We start from the raw sequence: 17,135 nt of genomic DNA, 5'->3' as shown, positions 1-17,135 counted from the left end.
TCCTTGTCCTTAATTATATCCCAGCACCTTACATAGGACTCTATGTGACTTGAAAGATTCAGGACAAGGTACAATGTAGTAGTATTGCAGGGGGAAGAGAAAAGAATCTGGGACGGTCACCTGGTTTTAAAACGCAGATCGCTATCTGCCCTCACACAGGCAAAAAATATCATTCCTCTTCCAGTGTGGCAGCAAAGGAAAACCTTCCAGAAAACACTTAATGATCTCTTATGTTCACACAAATTTAAGAGGCTGAGTCTTAGTTAATAATTTTCCTAACAGCACCAGGGTTTCAACATCCACTGTAAGAATGTAAATCTAACATTTCCAAGAAGTTACATACTTCTGATGGAATAGTTTTGAGGCAGATATACCGAATGGAATGACTACTATGGCTAATTCCTGATTTTCTTGGGGAACAGCAACATTTTTGGGACAAAACTGACAGAAGGAAAACAAGCTACCAATTGCAAGAAGATTAAATACTCTGAGCAGTAGCAAAGAAGATAGTTACTCAGCAAATTGTCTGATCAGAAACTTCTTCCCAAAAAACAGGCTAACCTCACAGTTTCTAATGCCCTATTTCTCCCTTCTGAGCCAAGTTTAACTTAAACACTTACCTGACATTTATAAAGTTCCAAGGTATTTATTGCAGTTCGTATTTATCAACCAACCTACAAAACCTGAAAGAAATGACATCAACTTCAAGCTCTGCACAAGATGCAGCTGCTCCATCTCCTCAGGAGACAGACTGCTGAAAGCACACTTCAGTGGTGAACCATATTATTAACTGAAAAGTCAGTTTAGTTAGAGTTTCAAGCGCAAGTTAATTCTGATTTTCAAAGCCTTCTTGTAACACCAAGAGAGTTATTTTCTGCACTTCTGCAATGGAGATATCTACACAGTAGTGGATCCTAAGCAATAAGTCGCCAGCATTGCTTTCTAGGAAGTCAACCCAGAACATGACATTGAAAAAGTTACTAGGGGGTCTCCACTACATTTGAACATAATGCAGAAACAAATCAAAGCCAGCTAACACATACTGACCTCTTTCTAGTTGGGCTTTCCATTACACCATAACTACAAAATTCACCTGTTTGATTTGGCTTTTTCTAAATTACCAAAACCCTGCTAATAGATCTGTTATCTTCCTGTGATTAGAGAAGGGAAAAATGCCTATTGTCTTTAAATCTTTGGGAATTTAGTATGTACCACTGTGGTTAATGTCTGGTACCTGCATGAATGGAAGCAGTCCAGAAATTGCTGTATAAACTATCTTAGGAATAGTCATGCTACCGAGAAACGTAAGGACAGAAGTAATATGATACTGGTTTTCCTTTAAAACCACCTGCTATAACATGCAAGAATTTCTGATAATCCTACAGAAAATAGCTTTTAAAACAAAGACATAATTTTGTATGAATGCACCACATTGTGTCTGTAAAACATCCTTTTTTTCTGAACTTAGCTTCATTAAGAACCATTGTAAACGTTTCTGACAAACAGAAAATACCCATCAAATCTTGACTACAGGGAAATAACTGGATTGCAGGCATTAGACTCAAAACTTTTTAAATATAAAAAATAAAATCCTCATTCTTCAGTTTTCAAAACCACAATCTCATGCTACAAAACTCAGAGGGCTGTCAGACGACAATAATTTATGAACTACAAATTACCACTTTTCTATTGTCTTGAGATGTATTTTTAAAGGGAGGTAATTTGGTGTAGTCCCTGAGCTATGTCATAAAAAGGGGAAAAATGGTAGTCATTTTCAATCTGCTAGAAAACATGTTTGGCAGAAGTCCTGTTGATTTCTATTTAAAAAATCATATTGTTCTAAGAATTAGGATAAAAATGCTCTGGAGGAAAGCAGGCTTTTGAATTTTGAAAACATTTTCTACAGAATGTGTGCAATCACCTGTGATAGTGTGCTCCTCCCCCCCCACCTCCCGACCTTTTCCCTGACCCTGCTCAAGCGATACCCACCAGTGGCAGTCGTGATGGATGCGCCTAGTCATGATGCATGCATCCAGCTCAAAGTGGATTTGGGGAAGACAGATAACAACACAATAGCCAAGGGCTAATTTATGGCAATGCATCCACCTAAACCACAGTGCTGGTCAATGTCCCACTCCAGCCAAATTTGGAAGACACTAACATCTGCACTCCATATGTAAATATGACTCTGAGTCAATCATCTTACCCCCATAAATAGCAAACAGCTCAAGAGCCCTTTGAGCTCTCTTGCAGAGCAGCGGTCTGCATGCCAGGATCTCCCCTTGAGTAGGGACGCCTCTGAAGGTTACTCCTTGAGGTTGAGAGAATCCTTATTGCATCAGATACTCAGTAAGTGAATTGGGAATAAGCACGCTGAAACTTCGTAATCTTAGCTAAGTGATATAAAGGATTGATTGCGCATATATAATCCTTCAGACATGAACCATTGACCAAGTCTGGGACTAGGATTGGATCCAGCCGCACCTAGACTCCTCTAGTTTAGAGTTTAGAAAGCAAGGGGGTCCTTTCTGAACCTCGTGACTCAACGGGAGGGTCTCCCTGACAGTTTTGTCTGACCTTGTCTGCTATGCAGTAAATAATCAAGTGTACCTTGCCATCAAATCTTGTTAAACCACCGTTGTGCTTACCATTGAACTTTGTTACCTCACTGTCTTATATCAATAAACACATTGCTGCTTCTCTCTTAGGAGTGAAGAACATCACTCCTTCCGTGACACCACCCATTACACACATTTTTTTTTTTCCAATGACGGTCAGCCAGCATGCTAATACAGGAGTTATCCAGAATGTGACACAGTTACACAACTCATCTAGGTGATCCAAACGGATGCAGCTATACACAAACAACAGCACTTTTAGGAATAGCTTTTTTAGTTACAGGACTTACGTTATAAAGAAAAAAGTCTACTGTTTACTCACTGAAATGTACAAAGTAATGGCCCTGGAAGTACATCCTTCTAGTTCCAGAAAAGACTGTAAATAACTACTTCTTGGCCGTGGAATCAAATTCTTAAGATATACAGGACAAGATTATAGGCATATTCTTACTTAAAAGAAATAGTGGCATTTCGTTTAATACAAAAATACTCTTCAAGAGAAAAAGACAAGCAAGAGAATACCTCCGATAAAGGCAAAAAATCTCAAATATTTCTTTAACATCTCTATTGTAACCAAGTGAAGGACTTCTTAAGCATTATGTTCACTGAATTAATTTTGAAAAGGATTTGAAACAAAAGAGAATAATGATACAGCTGCTGTTTTATACTCCTTCATGAAGTCTGTTCTCCATAGAGTACTGTTAAAAAAACCAGAGCACTGTTTCAAATAGGAACTAGTGAGTTATGTCATATACACAAACACTTCTAAAAGTGGTTATTATGAAATTGCCTCCCACTCTTTATGCTGTTCTCAGGCACTACTTTCAGTCCCATTTCAGGGTCCCACTGTACTGAGTTGCGTACTGGTTACTCTGGTTGGATCAGAACAAGTACAACTTGTAGACGTTCATAATATATCCCAGACTTTCCATAATCTTCAGTAATGCTGTTCTTCCTGAGTTCTGGTTAACCACTTCAGCTATCCTGGTTACTCAGTTGGCCTGTAGGCAATCACAGGCTGTTCTTCACCAACATCTATCAACATATCTAATGGCACGTGAGGCTTGTCATAGCCAGAAAACTTGAGACAGCTACTTGGAATGACTGTTTGTTGTATTTCTGTGGCAGAAACCTCTGGACTTGAAGAGTTACTGCATATATCCATTTGGCTACTGTCAGAAATTAAGTAACTCTCTTTTACTTTGTGATTCTGTTCATCATCAGAAGATACCTCCTCTGTGCTTTCCTGCACAGACACCTCTTCTGGTGCCTCTGGGGGAGGAACAGAAGATGCTCCTTCACTGGAATTCTCAGGACTAACAGTTTCTTCTTTTGGCTCTGCTTCCAGCGAGGTTACTTCATCATTCCCTGGCAACGCTGACTGGCCTGGCGTGATGGTTATTATAGATACGTATTTTGCCTCTGATTTTGATTCTAGAATGCTGTCTGTGTTCAGGTTTCTTATCACACTGACCTTAAATGGGGGAGGGGGAAAAAAAAAAAAATCACTTAGTTCCACATAGAATCATAGAATCATTAAGGTTGGAAAAGACCTCTAAAGATCATCAAGTCCAACCGTTAACCCAACACCACCATGCCCACTAAACCATGTCCCTAAGCGCCACATCTACACGTCTTTTAAATACTTCCAGGGATGGCGACTCCACCACTTCCCTGGGCAGTCTGTAATAATCTGCTCAAAAAAAAAAAAATCACTTAGTTCCACATAATCTGCTAATTTATTTGCTTTATCTTCTGTCAAAGTTTAGAGGTTAAAAAAAAAAGATACAAGTTCATAATACAAATTTAATGTCATTACAACCAATCCCAACAGAAATTAGCAAAATTAGAATCCGGCAAGGTCATTAGCCTATATGTATGACTTCAGCTGTTTCATTAACACTTTTATGCAAGCTCTCAAAAGTGCTTTCTATGTGCAAACACATTTGCAAGGACCAAATCCATTTCATGTCACCCACCATATTTTAAGTCATTTGAAGTTTGCAATGTAGAGGAAAATAGCAAAGGAAGAAAAAGCTGTAATACTCTCTAACTAGCTGGGGAAACCTTTCATACTCTATAGCTAATGAGTGTAACTCGCATGACTAATATTTTGTGGCAACTGTCTCAACGGGGAGGGAAGTGAAGTTTGGAAAGAGATCTTTAAAATGACATGAGAACCTTTATGCATACCCCGTAGTCATATCTATGCTGAAGTCTTCCTAGTTATTTCTCCTGTGTCACTAAGCACTCCCTCAAATGTTGCAACAAACTTTAATGTTTCACTTTGAAACCCCTCCACAGGAAAAGCATATTAATTCCTTCAATGGCTAGGCTCCAGCTTGTTTTAAGTGATTATGACATGCCTTCAGGCTGTTTAGATTCTTCCGTTTTGGTTTTTTTGGGTGTGTTGTTTGGTTTTTTTTTTTTGAAAGGTGTTTTCAAGAATACATATGAAAAAGTAGGGTAAATTTTCAGCTGTATGATGGTTTCCCTAAAGCTAACAGAAAGCATAGGGAGAAAGGGTTACTCGATTAATAGTGTCCTTTTCCAAATTTCGTAATTTGCTATATACGTGTATCACAGACTATCAAGTACTACAGACAAGCTAATTTCTTAATAAAATGTATACAATCACTGTTTTCTGAGATACTTTGTAAAAAAATAATCTGACTGAAAACACAGGTTGGGGCAAATTTGGAAGAAAGGGATGTAGGTAGGAGGAAAAAAGGAGGAGAAAAAGAATGTTGTTTAAGAAAAGCTACGAATAGGCAAGAAGAACCTCCCAGTCTGTATTAGTGTAAGAACTGAGAGTGCCATCAAAACCAGACAATCAAGACTGTGCTTTTCAAGAATGTTCCTTGATCAGAAGGTTGTGAGGCTGTATTTTTACATTCATAGCTTCACAGTGTGCTGACTTCATTAGAACTTGCCTTCATCTCTCACTTCAGCCCCATACCTTTCCCCTCAGTTGCCCCGATACCTGTTGATGGTACTGTGGTTTATGCTGGATCAATGAAACTATTGGAGTTTAAAAAGAAAACACAAAAACAAAACAACAAACAGGACCACAAAGCAAACAAACACTCCCTGGAGAGCAATTATTTGTAATCTAAGTGAGTTTTACAAACAGCTGTGTTAGCACCACTAAGGTGAGGTGATCCCCTTGGGAATCAAGGGCTGCCACTGGAAAACTAGTAAAAAGAGTATTAAGGTGGCTCCTGACACTGACAATATACCACACTACAACCTAGCTGCCATTCAGCCATCATTCTCTCTGGATGTTCATTTTCATTATGCAGAAAGTCAGAATGCTATATAAAGAACACTCAGAGTAATTTCTGTGAGTATGTATAGAAATCACCTGTTCATAAGCAGCAGATGCTTAAAAGAGTTGCAGAAACCAGAATGCAATCAATAATGTGTAGATACTGAAAATGTTATGAACAGCTGGTAGGATGAATGTACCTTTTGAAAATCTGTTTATACAGACGCATGAAAAAATACTGGATACTCATGCCATACTGACACTGACCTTGAAGGGACCAGCATCTGTAGTTTTTTTGGGGGTAGAAAAGAAAATCTGACTCCAATAATCACACAGTAAGTGACAAGAGAAGATAATTCTCTGTATAAGCTGGAATACTTGAGGAATGTAAATTAAAACAAAATGCTATAGAAACTATAGCTAAAAACTGCATTTACAACTTCCCATCTCTCCCCATACCACTACATGCTATACTAAAGTTAAAACAAAAAAACGGTGAGTTCTTGTTTCTGTCCTTTTAGGATTTTCACGACTCTAAAAATCACAATCCTAAAATGTGTTAAGGGAATGCCTTGTACTCTACACAGGTTCTGCATTTCACAGTGCCAGCTGGCAATGCTTAGAGATAGACCCCGAGGATAAAAATAAGTACTCTCTATACAACTACATCCAAGACTTTTGTTCTCAGAAAGGAACCCGTTTTTCTCAGTGAGTTTTTGACCAAAGCAAGATGGTGCAAAGACACTCCTATTCCCATCCATGAAAGAAGGAAGCCATCAGAAGAAAAAACTCTTGTGGGTTCCCTGGTACCAAAGGTTCTTTAACAGTCACTGAGTCATGACTACAAGACAATTTAGCAATTCAAGCAGTTATTTCTAGCTTAAAAGCGAAGAATCACAGCTACTACACTAGCTGGAATGCCATTCAAAGCATCTCAAGTAACAAAGGTAATTAAGATATGGTTGCTATTTGAAGAAAAGTATTTACCGTAGGCAAGTTAATATTTTTCTTTCGTGCATATTATCTAATACTAGCAAACTGACAGCCAGTGAACTTAAGCTGGATGTCAGCAGTATTTCCTGGCATGTGCTGGTGCTCAGATATCTTCCTGTCTCCAATGACAGCACCTAAGCTTTCAGGTCTTTCACTGTCTCAACAGACTAGAGAGATACACCAGTGGAAGCCAGGATCAAGGATACATATAAATTACACATCCCAAGGAATCGGTAACAGTTAAAGTAATAAACAGTTTCTTCTTAACTTCCTTTTCTAAGGGCTTGTCCACCTACGAATTCCAAGTAATTTTCAGGTGCACGTTTTCTGGAGGAGAGTTTGAGAAGTCCATTTCAAATCTTATTTAGGACCTTGACAAAATCTGCATGGCCTTTGCATGGTTCCACCACAAATTAATGCTGGGTAAATCTATAAATAGGAGACTATGTTACTGCCCTATAGACGTTCACAGGAAAAAAAAAATTTCACAAAAGCTAATGAAGCAGCTTCTCTATTGTAAGATGACAATTATTTGTGGCAAATATCAGTCAAAATTTACAGGAACAATAACAATTTCTCCAAATCAAAAATATATGTTGTGTAACCAAAAAAGCCAGAGTCACAAAGAAAATTCCTAAGTGTTTCGTGAATACCTGTAAGTGTTCTACAAATATCGTGAGAGAACACAGCCTTGTCATTCCTGTCAGGCTCAGAAAAAGCACCATCAGATAGCAGAAAAGTTGACTTAAGTATGAGCTAAAAATGAAAGTTGATGCTTTTCAATAAGTCTCCCTCTTATAGAGTGGGTGTTTTCTACCCACTGAAATACTTGCCACCATTTAAAGATAAGAGGCGCTGAAAAAAGAGACAGTGAAGTTAAAGCAGAGAGAGATGCCCACAATGTATCAGTAAATTAAGGCCAGGCTCCTTTTAAAGTGGATAAGCCCTTATCACAAATCTTACACATTCTATTTGTGCAATATTCTTTTCCCCCGATCCCTTAGATGCAATACCACAGTGGTACTGGGAAGCCAGAATAACTATGGATCATTGAGCATAGCACTGTCATTCTGGATGAACTGTCTTCTGCTATAATGAACGGTCTTCATGAAAATTACTGTGTGTATATATAGGACATAATGTTATGTATTCAGACAGTTACATACTGGTGTGAAGATGAAAAAAAATCTCCAGTGTCTCACTTTTTCTACACACCTGTGTGTTTTGATATTGGGGAGTAGCTGCAGATTCCATCAGACAGGTTTCTCTCATCTGATTTTTTTTTAAAGTCTACAGTGTGAATGGCTATCTCTGAACTAGTCTCATAGCTCCGTCACAGTCCATGGAAAAAAACAGCCATTTAAAAGTGTGTTTTGTCTGACCAGAAGCGCATATTATTTTAGAATGGGATGATTCATCTTGTGCTGCACAAGTTGGACTAGATTACTGCTTACTACAAAGGGACCTAGCTAGCATCACTGGCTTGGATATCTCCATTTAGTCAGAGCAATCTCACCTCCTAATATTCTATTCCAAAGAAAGCAGGCTCCAGGGGGATCTTAGGCATTGAGCTACCCCTGCACTACGAAGGAGTCACTTTAAAGAGTCTTGAAGTTGAAGAACATGGAATTGAAGATCATTGCCTCATCTCTCCAGAAGTCTTATGAGACTTCCTGCATCCGCTGAGAAGATACACTCTTGATATGATTACCATTTACTACTGCCTCATATGGCAGTTCTTGAAAGCCATTTCAACTGCTGCTGATTGTTGATTGTTCAGTTGCTGTGACTAACGAGACACCAGGAGGACATTGTAACAGTATTTGTCAGATACTCCGCTCTTGCCTGATGTGAAAGCAAGGAGTGCTGCTGTTCTTTAAGGAACATCCACTCTGTTTCCTAAGAACAGCTACAGGGAGCTCTTAAGGTAGAGCAGCTGCTGACCTCTCTTCCCTGTGACTGCTCAGTGTGAGAACAGATTTCATGCAGTTGTTCTCCCCTCTTCCTACAGCACTATTACCCCCCCTCCCCTTACTCTGCACATCACTAAGAACATTGAGGCACTTAGCAGTATCACAATATTACAGTGTAATGAAGGAATCTCACAGGTGTCACGGGACAAGAGGAAATGGGCACAAACTGAAACACATGGAATTTTATCTGAACATAAAAAAACAATTTTTACTGTGAGGGTGGTTAAACACTGGAATAGGTTGCCCAGAGCGGCTGTGGAGTCTTCTTCCTTGGAGGTATTCAAAACCCAACCGGACAAAGTCCTGGGCACCCTGCTCTCGCTGACCCTGCTTGAGCAAAAGGGTTGGACTAGATGATCTCAAAAAGTCTCTTCTAACCTCAGTGATTCTGTGGTTCTGTATCTCTACTACTAGAATGAATACAAACCTGTCTATGTACACACACTGAGTTTTTAAGAACTAAGTTCTCAAACTAGACCAACTACTGCTATTTCAGGTAAAAAGAGACTGAAGTCTAGCCCTAAAACAAATACAAAGCATCTGGTTCCAGAGGCTATCAGAATATTACACTGGTATAAATCCTAGACATCTATGAGACCATGGTAAAAAAAATGAGACGGGCTTAAAGATGTTATAGTTGTAAAAGTTACCTAGGTGGATATTAAAAATCTGACGCAGATAAGTTGTCTGAACTTACCAAAGACTTAGGCAGCTTTATGTTCTTCTTCCTTAGTTTCTTGCAGCCACAACATACTGTCAAAATTAGACTCATGCTCAGAATAACAACACACAAAATGATAATATCTTGCGTGCCTAAGAAGTGAGAGCAAAATCTGTTAGGAAGTTTGGAAAAATAAACCACTGTTGTATCATTTAGAATAACTTCAGAAACTGTAATAGCTCAGAACGCTTAGCTGTAATGTGTGAATTTGTCAATTTATCACCTTTTTTCACTCAAGAAAACTTAACTTATAAAGCATTATATCAAGTAGGTAAAAATTAGAATGACAGAAGATTTTCAATTTATATAAACACAATCATGTTTTTATAGAGGTAAAGGAATTTTGTAACTAATTTTTTGTTCCTTAGAGATGACAGATGGGGATGAACAGATTTATAAGTTTTCCATGTGATAGCATATTAATTGACATAATAATTACACATAGTCTATGTACAATAAAATTAAAATGTGAAATCTTCCAAAACAGAATTGTTAACTATTGCTAGTAAGATCCCACTAGTCTGACTCTCCTTAATGTCTTCTGCCTCAATACCGCTGCTCTTATGTGTAAAAGAAAGAACACAACTGCTTCTATTAATTTTATCTCTTTTCTCTAGTGAAGTTTTGGGCCATAAAGAAGTAACATTACAAAGTTTGTAAGAGGTTATCAGAGATACAAAGTTGGGTCACTAGATGCCTTTGTTCTCTTTAATTAAGAAAAAGACGTCAATACCACAATTTTATGACCGCAAGTTTATAGTTGCTTCAAACTCAAGAAAGTCCATATATGTTTTCCTCAGTGATAAGACTGAGCAAAAAGCCATTTGTTAGAAGAGACAGACAATGCTTCTGAAAACCGTAACTCAGTGAACAATCCATTTGTCATTTTTTAATTACAGCAATGATCAGGTGCAATGGAAACAGGTTTTGTTAATACCAATGAAGCAGGAAAAGCACCCTAAAAAAAGTCAGGGTTACTTGAAAATAATACATGATCTTTAAAGGTCTTTAAAACTGGGAAAGTGCATTTGGAAAAGAATGACCATGCTTTCCCTTTTTTCATATTTTCCCATAGGCATCCAAGTCATCCCATGGCTATACCAGAGCTTGAATACTTAGCTAGAACAGATCTCTGGTCAGACTCAGTATGTTCTTACTAAAGTTTTAGAATCCTCTTACTCAATGTCTGCTTGAGAGGAACATGAATGCAGCTTTCTTCTGATGGGGCGCCAATCATCAGATCGCCATATAAGCTTCCCTTTGCTGAAACGCAGGAACTGGGATGTTGAGGCTACATTTATACAGCGTACAGTTGTCTTCAGTGAACTCTTCTTTACTCTGCAAAAAATGGAAGTCGCATTATATCATTTGACTCAATACAACAATATAAGCGTTACAGTACCTTCCAACACTTCCGAAAATGTTAAAATGCTACTAGATGCAGCTCCTACATCACTTATGTCTTGCAAAAGCTGTGTGAACTTCAACTGCCAGCTTATGAGCTACCTTAAGATGTTATATTTGATCAGACCACAGTGATTTCAGCTAAAATTTGTGCTGTTCATAGCCTAGATTAGCGTTCCTAATTCACTTATAAAACTTGTATCTGGATGCATATGAAAAGGTAACTATAAACAAACATGCCTACTACCATTTTGCTCAAGTTCACCCTCCATAATTGCTAAATAAAATGGTATCAATATCTTGAAAGGTAATCTTCTTAAATGAAAGGTCTATCTAGACAAGTGAAAGGGGCACAAGTAGTTACCAATGTTTTAGCATGTATGCAGAAACAATAGCATGGGATCCAGTAACTCTATCTTGTGTACAGCTAATGCAATAATCTCATTTTTGTTATAAGACGTCCATTTGGACTACTAAAATCCAGACCTTCCAGTCACGTATCTCACTGTGACGCACTTGACATTTTAGGGCTTCAGTAGTCCTATGCTTCATTCAACTGTGTTCTTGATACCTGTTGGCTCTGTGTGTCATAGGAGTGAACCCCTTGTTTATGCGTTTAAGGTAAACAAGTATTTTTAATTTGAAGTTTTCATTTTGGAACTTACCTGATTTTTACTATCCTGAAAAGTCACTGAGTACATAAGCTCTGAATAAATGTCTCTGATCCAAGGAAGAAGCTCCACAGATGGGAATGCAGGGTGGTAAATATCAACTATGATTTTATCACCGTGCCTTGAGAGATTCAGTTTTGGTGGTCCTATTTTTCCTGCAACACATTGCACCTTTGCTATTAGACCAAAGCTTTTAATATAAAATATGCTATTTTAGTTAGCTTTCCACAATTCACCAGAGATTTGAGAATAATTACATGTTTATTTCAATGCTTTTAATATCACACAGTTGTGACACTTAGAAGTAACAGAAGCATTTGGATACATTCATGAATCTGCTTCTAAAACGGAAATGGAGATTGTCCGTGCAGAATTTCACTGTTAAGCAATCCAACTTTCCTGTACACATAAGGCCATAAAAATTCAGCTCACTGACAACAGAAAAAACTAATAAAGCAATTAAACATATATATGTGAATGAGAACAGAACACAAAATACTGCTGACTAGATCCCACCATAAATCATGCTCAGCTAAAAACAATACTGTACTGAAACAAAGGCTATCTGAAAATCTAAACAAATCTCATCTTGAGCAACAGTACTTAGGAAGCCTGATTTCCCATGGCAATGGCCTATGTGAATTTTTGGTGTCTAATGATCTGACTGAACATATGAGTTTCTTGTTCAATGGGAAAATGATTTTGTCTCTCTCCTACATACACGGCTATCAATCTTCTGCGAACTGTCAAGCTCAGCATTATTACAATGACTTCTGTCCCTTTGTCAAGCACTAGAAACCAGGCACTGATTCCAAGTCATGGGATTATTGGGTAGGGAGGGAATCATAGCAGAAAATAAAGAGGGACTCCACTTCTTCAGCTCCAGCAATGCAGAAATCCAGCTCTATCTATAGTACAGTCCAAATCAGGGAGAATCTCATGGGCAATGTCCTGCCTAAAAGCTGTATGTTGAGAATGGAGCAAGTACGAGAGGAAGTGTCTCAAGTCTTTCCTCGCTCTCTTGTGCCTGCTTTGCACTGCCCATGCTGCCCCACTGTTTTGGACAGGTTGGCCTGGAGTCTAGACACACAATTTGCTTGTACAATATTGATGTGAAAAACTGATTTCTCCCAAAGCAGCCCAAAGGATTTACATGAAAAATGAGTAACTGTTAGTTACCAGCTACAGTGGACTCCTATAGCTTCTAGATAGCATCTAGACACCCAAAGCTATCAGTACATGGGATCATAGTATCAAGAAAGGCATCACCAACCACCCGAATACTACTTCAATGATGCCTAAAGCTCCACAGCTTCCAGTGGCAGTTTCCTATCCTAAACTGGTATCTGGGACACCAGGCAAGAATATGGGAAGGATGCACAGAGTGCACCGTCAGCATCATTTTCTTGCCTTTAGAAGTTTTGAAAAAATATTCAGATACCACAGTGACAGGGCTAACAGGTCTCTACAGAGGCAGAACTACAGAAGTTCCTACTGAACCACCAGCGTGCTTCGTTTCATTCTGGGCTTCTGACTTTATGATATTCCCAAATGAGACGCAACAATACAGCAAAAAGGATAATTACTAACTTCTTAAATTTGGGGAAAAAATTACAGGGTTTAGTTTATGATGGAACTTACCATGCTTTTGCAAAATAAACTCATTTGTCTCAACATACTCAGACTGTTGTAACCCAACAACAGCTTTAACTCGAAGCCAGTGAGATGCAAAAGGCTCAAGTATTTCCTTTGAGAGATCACAAAAAAGAGCTGAAATGTTCACACAAGTTGAGACGATCTTATAGTAACCTAAACTGTAAAACAGAACAAGAAATAATTAATACAATTTCAATTGCACAATATTGTACAATACACTGCCTGTGACAAAACATCTGTCAGGTTTTGGCACAGGTTGCCCAGGAAGGTTGTGGAGTCTCCATCCCTGGAGATATTCAAAAGCCATCTGGACATGGTCCTGGGCAACCTGCTGTAGGTGATCCTGCTTGAGCAGGGGGGTTGGACCAGATGACCTCCAGAGGTCCCTGCAAACCTCAACCATCCTGTTATTTGACAAATTTTGCCTTAATCTACACTTAGGCAGCCTTCACCCTACATGACTTTCCCACATAGAAACAAAAGAATTTACCCTGGACTGATTGCTTTTATATGCTTCTACAGAAGCATATCAGATACAGGAAATGACAAAAGAATAAGAACTTACTTGTAAGGTTTGATTTCCACAATAAAACGAGGAGTTTCAGACATAGGTGGGTACTGCCAATGCAAGATAGTTTTGAAATTTTCCGATGTTACTACAATCTGGGTTGGTGAAGGCACTAGAAGACACAGAACAATTGCACTTTGATAAACAGACCTAGTCAAACGTAAGAACAACCAAATATATTTCTAAATTATTTGGAAAAGCCAACACGCTAGAAATTACTGGAAAAATTAGACATAAAAATTGCAAATACTTCCCCCCAAATGGACTAGTTTGTCACCAGTATGAACACATACGAGCCCTGCAAGCTGATTTATTATTCCGCTCTCCTACAGAGACAGCTTTCTTCCTGTTTGCAACCCAGAACCTCAGACAACCCATGCCCACTGAAAGCAAGTCCATCATATAGCCCATATCAGGTTCATAAGCTGTGATGATTATACCCCTATATTGATATTATACAGATATACCAGCAAGACAGATAGTATGAATTTACTGAAGTTAGAGGAGCCCAGCTCCTGTAGATTTCTCTTGCTCTTCAGAAACTGAATTGGGGGGCGGGCAGCAGGGAGAGAGGATACCAAAGCTGCAGTATCAGGGTCTGTGCTCCAGGGGAGTCCTATTGTCTCCTGACTCAGCCTTGCCAAAAGACAACAGGCCTGCTGGGGAAAGCCTGGATTCAACGTGAATTACTGACAACGCCATTTTTACCACTCCAGCAGTATTTTTAGAAAGCTGTGATGATAATAATAAACTACTTACATTTGTAAGGAATTTGAACACTGAAACTGTAATGTAGTTCCATATATAGGAAAGCATTTGAAGTACATTTGCTAAACAACATCAGAGGTAACGTAGTAAGCGATACAAAAATAGAAAGCAGCATTGATAGTTTCCTCATACCGCAAGCTTCTGTTCTAAGCACCAACAGCGACAGGGATATCGGGGGAGCAGCTGCACGGGAAAATTACATAATCCTGTAACTATTTCAATATGTCGCACAGCATCCAGAAGGAGAAAAAATGAAGGTCACTCAACCGATTTTAATTGTTACTTCTTAGCTTCTCAATGTCTGGTTTGGCAACCTTAATATTCTCTTAATATAGCTTTTGTGAAATGTTAACAGGTAATTCATATTTGACCTGCTCTAGACTGCTGCTTGTCCTCAAAGCAAGTGCTCCAACTTCACTCTGTGATATATTGAGGGAAAGTAAACAATTTTCACATCTTGACAACAAGACCACAAAGATAACACTCTACAGAAAGTAACGAACAGAGGCTGAGATAGGCTATTAACCACAAAGATTTGATACACGTAACATACATCACTCTGCAACTGGTGCTGTGGTTTAGTTATGTTTTAATATGTACAAAAGTGGTACTTCAGTTATTGGAAAAAAGGAACACAATCATCAAATTCTCAACCACAAGAAAAAAAAAAGGTGACAAGTTGACAGAAGAGGTGGCAAAGCACACAAATGTTACTTCAAATATTTCATTTTAAGGCACAGTGTAGTAAGTCTTACAAAATTTTACTTTTGTGTACTCTTATACAAATAAAACTAAGCTTAACAAAACAGTGGAAAATGAAATCCCAGAACATACTTGAACTGCCAGTAGAAGCTACATGGCTTTTAGTTAGGCAATTACATACCCCTTTGTCCTCCCTCATTCTTCCTCCCATCCCCACATTTTTGTTTTATTTTGTACATAGACAGAGTTGCTACCCTGGATTTCAAGAGAGCAAACTTTAAGCTACTCGGGGAGCTACTTAGCAGTGTCCCCTGGGAATCTGCTTTTGAGGGCTTAGGAGTCCATGAGTCTAGGTCTTTAAGAACCACCTTTTAGAAGCACAGGAGCAGACAATCCCATGGTGTCATAAGTCAAGCAAGCGGAGCAGAACACCAGCTTGGCTGAACAGGGAACTCCTTGTGGAGCTCAAGAAGAAAAAGAAATTGTATGATCTCTGGAAGCGGGGTGAGGTTTTGCAGGAAGATTACAGAGTCATGGCTTGCAGGGAGAAGACATAAAAGGCCAAAACGGAACTAGAGTTGAAACTGGCCAGTGTTGTTTCAGATAACAAGAAGGGCTTTTTTAAGTATGCAAATACCAAGTGGAGGTTTAAGGAAAACATTTGACCAATACTTGTTGAAGATGGTCACCTGACTAAAAGGGATGAAGAAAAAGCAGAGGCATTGAATGGGGTTTTTTTTTGCCTCAGTCTTTAATAATAGTGGTTGACATTGGGATGCCCGGTCCTCTGAGTCAGAAGACCCCGAGTGCAGGAACAGTGACTTTCCATTTGTGGACACTGAAATTGTAAAGGACCAGCTGTATCAGCTGAATGTTCACAAGTCCATGGGGCCCGATGGGATTCATCCCAGAGCACTGAAGGAGCTAGCATTGTTACAATAGGACCCCTCTCAATCATCTACCAAAGGTCTGAGGAGATCCCTCCTGACTGGAAGCTAGTCAAGACTATTTCAATTTACAAGAAGGGCGTGAGGGAAGACCCAGGAAACTACAGACCTGTTAGTCTAACCTTAGTACCTGCAAAAATTCTGGAGAAAATCATACTGGGTACTATTAAAGGCATTTAAAGAACAATACAATCAGACACAGTCAACATGGGTTCACAAAGGGAAAGTCCTGTTTAACTAATTTAATATCCTTCTGTGATAAGGTCACCCGCCTAGTGGATGAAGGGAAGGCAGTGGATGTAGTTTTTCTGGATTTTAGTAAGGCTTTTGATACCGTCCCTCACAGCATTCTTCTGGACAAACTGTCCAACTGTGAGATGAGCAAGTACCTGGTGCTCTGGGTAAAGAACTGGCTGACTGGCAAGGCTTGAAGGGTTGTAGTGAACGGGGCTACATCCGGGTGGCAACTGGTCACCAGTAGTGTTCCTCAGGGCTCAATTCTAGGGCCTGTTCTCGTCAGTATTTTTACCAATGATCTAGATGCAGGAGTTGAATGCACCATTAGCAAATCTGCTGATGATACTGAACTGCTGACTCTCTCAAGGTACAAGAGGCCTTGCAGAGAGATCTAGATAGACTGGAGCATTGGGCAATGATTAATGGGATGAAATTTAACAAGTCCAAATGCCAGGTTCTGCACCTGGGATGGAGTAACACTGGGCACAAGTATAAATTGGGAGAGGAGTGGCACGGGAATGTAATACTCTGAAGTACTTTTGAATGCTGAGCGACCAACTAGAACTAAAATCAATCTACCAAGTCACTCCTCCACAACTCCATGAAACT

The 17,135-nt window shown here is 39.1% G+C and overlaps 1 protein-coding gene across 1 annotated transcript in view; it reads right to left on the bottom strand.

Annotated features, from left to right (window-relative positions):
* Nucleotides 1-3,606: 3,606 nt before the first annotated feature.
* The window catches only part of IFNGR1 (interferon gamma receptor 1), a 20,276-nt gene continuing 6,747 nt past the window's right edge, over nt 3,607-17,135 (bottom strand). The window contains 8 exon segments of the mRNA XM_009575553.1: nt 3,607-4,092; nt 9,550-9,665; nt 10,753-10,848; nt 10,851-10,911; nt 11,643-11,803; nt 13,290-13,462; nt 13,870-13,984; nt 14,166-14,314. Of these exon segments, the coding sequence (XP_009573848.1) occupies nt 3,607-4,092; nt 9,550-9,665; nt 10,753-10,848; nt 10,851-10,911; nt 11,643-11,803; nt 13,290-13,462; nt 13,870-13,984; nt 14,166-14,314 (1,357 nt within the window).

The sequence above is a fragment of the Fulmarus glacialis genome, unplaced genomic scaffold (assembly GCF_000690835.1).
Source record: "Fulmarus glacialis isolate BGI_N327 unplaced genomic scaffold, ASM69083v1 scaffold2694, whole genome shotgun sequence".
Classification (NCBI taxonomy): domain Eukaryota; kingdom Metazoa; phylum Chordata; class Aves; order Procellariiformes; family Procellariidae; genus Fulmarus; species Fulmarus glacialis.
This window is presented reverse-complemented; position numbering and strand designations above follow the sequence as displayed.